Source organism: Scyliorhinus canicula, chromosome 1, assembly GCF_902713615.1.
Source record: "Scyliorhinus canicula chromosome 1, sScyCan1.1, whole genome shotgun sequence".
Lineage (NCBI taxonomy): Eukaryota > Metazoa > Chordata > Chondrichthyes > Carcharhiniformes > Scyliorhinidae > Scyliorhinus > Scyliorhinus canicula.
This window is the reverse complement of record NC_052146.1, coordinates 72769673-72775672: the sequence shown is the minus strand read 5'-3', so window position 1 is coordinate 72775672 and position 6000 is coordinate 72769673. Positions and strand designations below refer to the sequence as shown.

Genomic DNA, 6000 nt, shown 5'->3' with positions numbered 1-6000 from the left:
CAAATAATAATAATCTTTATTGATGTCACAAGTAGGCTTACATTAACACTGCAATGGAGTTACTGTGAAATCCCCTAGTTGCCACACCATGGCACCTGTTTGGGTACACTGAGGGAGAATTCAGAATGTCTAATTAACTGGGCAGCACGGTGGCGCAGTGGTTAGCATTGCTGCCTCACAGCGCCGAGTCCCAGTTTTGATCCCGGCCCTGGGCCCGTGTGGAGTTTGCACATTCTCCCTATGTCTGTGTGGGTTTCACCCCCATAACCCAAAATGATACGCAGGGTACAAAGATTGGCAATGCTAAATTGCCCCTTAATTGAAAAAAAAAAGGAATTTGGTGCTCTAAATTTATATTTTAAAAATGTCGAATTCACCTAACAAACGCATCTTTTGGGACTTGGAGGAAACCCACACAGGCACGGGGGAATGTGCAGAGTCTGCACAGACAGTGACCTAAGCCGGGAATTGAACCCGGGTCCCTTGCGCTGTGAAGCAACAGTGCTACCGTGCCATCCTAGGGGAAGGGAAGCAATTTATTGAATTTTTTAAAGCACTTCTTGTTTAAGATTAAGTGTCAGATCAAGTGCAAGCTCTGGTGCAATGCCTTTTTTTTGTCAACTGGGATCTTGTATGTCTCTCTTGTGGGGACCATGAATTGGATTCAATTTGAATTGGTTTTTGGAGCAGGCAAGGAGCTGGATTAAGGGCTGGTCCTGTCCACTCTGCGCATTGACTTTGTAACTTTAAGAGAGGAATACATTAAAAAAATATCTACAACCTCACCGTACTGTACACTATCACTAAATCATAGTTACCAGAGCGCATGCGTTAGATTGTGGCGGGCGTCGGCCGGGTAATCAGTCGCGCGTGCGTTAGCTCGGGGTGGGCGGAGCGAGTCTGACTAACCTGAGCGCATGCGTTGAGTAGGGATTGGGACGAGCTGGGTTTAATGGAAGCGCATGCGTTAATGAAAGGTGGGCGGTGTTGGGGTAGCGCACCTGCGCAGTCCGGCTGCCAGCGGGCGGCTGACAGTTGGAAGCGCGTGAGCTGTCGGTTAGTCTGGCGCCGGCACTGACCAGGAGTGGTTGGGGATGAAGCAGCAATGACCACCACGCCGGAGAAGGGCGTGGCACCGGAGGACAAGGATGCGCAGCGGCTCTTGGACTCCTTCGTGCAAGACTTCCCGATTCCCCTAGGCCCTGAGGATTCGTTACCCGTGCGCCTGCAGAGCCGGGTGCTGAGCTGGGATGAGGTGGAAGGGGAGTGCGCCGAAATGGGGCTGAAGCTGCTGCGGGACAGGTGAGGGTGCAGGCTGTGGCTGGATCCGGCTTCTCTTGTGTTTGCAGATTAAATAGCAGCAGCACGTTTACTCTGAACTGCCACCATCAGATTTACGGTCAGGGTCACTCAGGCAGCGAGCTGAATGGAATGCATGAAGTGTTTGACCAATCTTTTAAGAGTTCTCTGAGGATTGAACAAGTAAGCTGGGCAGAGGGGGACCAGTCGCTGTTGTGTATTTGGATTTCCAAAAGGCATTTCATGAGGTGTGGCAGGAACGGTTATTCCCGAAAATAAGAGCTCATGGTGTTGGTGAACTAGCAGGAAACAGAGCTGGGATATTCAGATTGGTAAACAAACTAGCAGAGTGCTGCAGGGATCAGTGTTGGGGCCATGGGCATTTACAGTTTATATTAATGACTTGGGTGAAAGGACTAACTATTGTAGCAATATTGCTAATGCTACAGAAGAGGTAAGAAAGCACTTGAGGATGCAGTCAGAAAAGGAATTTAGATAGGATAAGTGAATGGGCAAAGATTTGACAGATGCAGTATGATGTGGCAAAATGCGAGGTGTCCGCTTTGAGAAGACTGGCAAAACAGACTATTTAATGAAATGAAAATGAAAATCGTTTATTGTCACGAGTAGGCTTCAATAAAGTTACTGTGAAAAGCCACTAGTCGCCACATTCCGGCGCCTGTCCGGGGAGGCTGGTACAGGAATCGAACCGTGCTGCTGGCCTGCTTGGTCTACTTTAAAAGCCAGCAATTTAGCCTGGTGGGCTAAATGGAGAGAGACAGCAGGGCTGTGGTACAGAGAGATCTGGATTCATTGTACATGAAACAAGGTTAGTATGGAGGTACAGCAGGTAACAAGTGAAGAAAACACTCCGTAGAGTGCATACCTCCTCCATGCTGTGTTAACTCTGTTATTATAATCTTTATTAGTGTCACAAGTATGCTTACATTAACACTGCAATGAAGTTACTGTGAAAATCCCCCAATTGCCACGCTCCAGCGCCTGTTTGGGTACATTAAGGGAGAATTCAGAATGTCCAATTCACCTAACAAGCACGTCTTTTGGGACTGAGGGAGGAAATCTGAGCACCTGGAGGAAACCCATGCAGACTCTGCACAGATGGTGACCCAAGCCGGGAATCGAACCCGGGTCCCTGGTGCTGTGAAGTAACAGTGCTAACCACTGTGCCAGCGTGCTGCAGCTCTTCCTTGAGGCTTTTCCCTACCTGTTTGCACTAACTGCAAAACTGATTTTTTTTTGTAAGAACTTTCATCTGACAAGAGGAGACATCAGGCAAATCCACATCCAACAACCTGCTCTAAAAATTCTGCTCCCATTTTGACAGCTGTACAAAATGTACCACAGCAGTCGAGACAACTCAATATTTAAAAACAATGAACAATATACAGTTACATTGTATATATTGTGTTGCCCTATTATGTATTCTCATGTATTTTCTTGAATTCTGTTTAATTCCCTTTTCTTCCCATGTACTGAATGATCTGTTGAGCTGCTTGCAGAAAAATACTTTCACTGTACCTCGGTACACGTGACAATAAACAAATCCAATCCAATCCAATATTCCAAATAAAATGACAAGAATCAACTTTATCTCCTAATGCTAACAAATCCTTAAAAAGATTCCAGGATCAGTATCTTTGCCAAAATTTAATCAGTTCTTCATATGGCCATGTGCCATATTGTATACCAAGTTTTACTGAAATCAGTTCTTCACTCTTAATAACATCTCCCATTTTACATCGATAGGAAGGAATTTCTTTGTTGTTTGTTTTTCTGTCTAAATAAATTTTAGAGTACCCAATTCTTTTTCTTCCAATTAAGGAACACTTTAGTGTGGCCAATCCACCTACTCTGCACATCTTTTTGGGTTGTGGGGGTGAGACCCATGGAGACACGGGGAGAATGTGCAAACTTCACACGGACAGTGACCGGGCCGGGATTGAACTCTGGTCCACGGTGCTGTGATGCAGCAGTGCTAACCACTGCATCACCGTGCTGCCCATTTTTCTGAAGGTTGTTAATTATCATCTACAAGGGATGTGAGGGTTATGAGGGCTGGCAGAAGTTAAGGCCACAATTAGATCATCCATTTCCTTACTAAATGAAGCGGGCTTGAGGGGCCGAATGGCTTACTCTTGTTTCTATTTCTTATGTTCTTGAAACATATCACATGCGTGACCCCGAAGTGAGTAAGAGTGGTCAGCCGTTACATGTTGCAAGGTTAAAAGGTGGAGGGACATGTCATTCCTTCTTTTTCTTTTTTAAACCAATTTGTACAGCATGAAGAAGCCTGCTTGAACTGTGACTAACTGTAGGCAAGAGTGCACTCCAGCCTAAAACAAATGCTGCAAATATGCAGTGTCTGAAACAATTGGGAGGGTGTAGAAGAGATTTTGTAACTAGAATGGTGCCAGGAATGAGTTTCAGTTAGGTGCAGAAGCTGGGATTGCTCTCCCTAAAGCAAAGAAGGTTCAAGAGCAGATTTGTTCAGAATCATAAACTATTTGATGGTAAATAAGAACAAACTGTTTCCAGTGGCAAACGGTTTGGTAACTAGCTATAGGAGACAGATTTATGTATACGGCATGCTAGCCTTCATCGGCTGGGGCATTGAGTATAAAAATTGGTACGTCATGCTGCAGCTATGTAGAACATGAGTTAGGCCACACTTGGAATTTAGTGTTCAATTCTGGTCGCCACACTACCAGAAGGATGTGGAGGCTTTGGAGAGTGTAGAGAAGAGGTTTATCAGGATGTTACCTGGTATGAAGGGCATTAATTATGAGGAGAGGTTGGATAAACTTGGTTTGATAGCACTGGAACTATAGAGGTTGAGGGGCAACCTGTTAAAAGTCTATAAAATTATGAGGGGCACAGACGGAATGGATGGTCAGAAGCTTTTTCCCAGGTTGGAAAAGTCAATTACTAGATTTAAGGTGCAGGGCAAAGTTTAGAGGAGATGTGTGGGGGATTTTCTTTTACACCGAGGGTAATGAGTTCCTGGAACTCACTGCCGGAAGATGTGGTGAAAGCAGGTACGATAGTGACATTTAAAGGGCATCTTGACAAATATATTAATAGGATGGGAATTGAGGTTTACAGACCTCAGAAGTGTAAAAGATTTTGGGTTAGATGGGCAGCATGGTCGACGCAGGCTTGGTGGGCCGAAGGGCTTGTTCCTGTGCTCTACTTTTCTTTGTTCTTTACTTTGTTCTTTGTGTTTTGCAAAAGAGCAATCTCAAAGTTGATAATTGAGAGACTTCATCAGTGCATAATAAAAAGAACTGATACCTAAATTAGCATGTTTTTTGAAAAAAACACGGATTGATAAAGAACTTGGGATAGTTGGAAGCCGTTATTATTTGGCTGAGCATTCAGTTTCAACTTCTGCTTATTTGTTTGGATAAGAATTGGGGAAATAGAAACCCTCTATGCTATTAAAGGTTGGAGCCTTGCTATTTCCTTTTATTTTTTGTGCGTTCTTGTGTTGTAAAAGATAAAGGAACTTGTTTCCTTTTTTGTCAGCTGACTTTTTGTCTCACGTTTTGCCAACTTTGTTGGTGTTTCCTTTTCTGATTTGTGCAACTTAACTCATTTCATCTACAATTGTATTCCATGGATGTTTTGAGTGCCACAATTCTGCACTTGTTTTAAACCAGGATTAGTGTAATATGCAGGTAATCTACCATGTCAAATTTGACTGCAATATCTGAGACTGAAGGCAGTTTTTTTTAAAGCTTTTTGATTTATTACTTACAACTTAATTAATTTAATTCTGATGGTTGCTTGGTGTGCAAACCACTTGACTAATTATGCTGAGGTGCCAATTTCTATCATGTATGTTCCAGTAATCCTTGTTTGCATTTGAGGCTGATTCAATTTTTGACCTTTTCTTTAGCAGAGACAAAGCCGTAGTCAGTTCAACTGATTTGAGAAAGGATGTGTGAAGTCATCAGTGTATGCTGACCTTTTGGATTAATGAATGTTGAGGTGCAAAGTGTTGTGTGCCCCTGATATAGGTGGGATGATCTAACATAAGCAGCAGTACCATTGCTGTTGTGCTCGTGAGTTGACAATTCAGTCATGTCCATGAAATAATTGATAGAAAATGCATTTTAACATGGGATTGGATTATCCTCCTTCAGTTGATTAGACCACATTGCTTTAAATTCTATGAGCAAGAGGGAGGTTTTCTCTGCAGCCTTTCAGACGTGTATTTTCAATGTCTGGATTCTGTTTGTGTGTGGGATGGTGTGCGTGCGCATGTGTGTGCGTGTGTGTGTGGAGGATGTTTACAACAGAGGGCCTGGTTTGGGATTTTCAGGAGTTTGAATGATCCTTTTCTTCATTGCATTTGAAAAAAAAATCAGTGAAACCAGTACAAAAGTGGCTTGTATCATTTGTTTTGCCTTTTGATTGTGACTAAAACAGTTCAGAGAAAAATAAACTCAGTCCCGCACCCAAAAGGAAGTTACTAAAGATTCTGTGTCAGCATCCGGTGTGTGCTCTATGAACTATACTATTGTACCAAATTCAGTTAGATTTTATCTTATCTCTGGTTGAACTAGAATCCTAACATCAGAATATAGATATGTTTCCCGTAGTAATTTTAAATCAAGATTATTTTATGTAATTACTTTGTAATAAAACATTTTTTAAAGTTCTGGCAACATCAAAACA

At 42.9% G+C, this 6000-nt stretch overlaps 1 protein-coding gene across 1 annotated transcript in view; it reads left to right on the top strand.

The window, feature by feature from the left end:
• The first annotated feature begins 996 nt into the window (after nucleotides 1-996).
• ppm1f (protein phosphatase, Mg2+/Mn2+ dependent, 1F) overlaps nucleotides 997-6000 on the top strand; it is a 118244-nt gene continuing 113240 nt past the window's right edge. Inside the window, 1 exon segment of the mRNA XM_038793186.1 lies at nucleotides 997-1302. Coding sequence (XP_038649114.1) covers nucleotides 1106-1302 — 197 coding nt within the window. The 5' untranslated portion in view covers nucleotides 997-1105.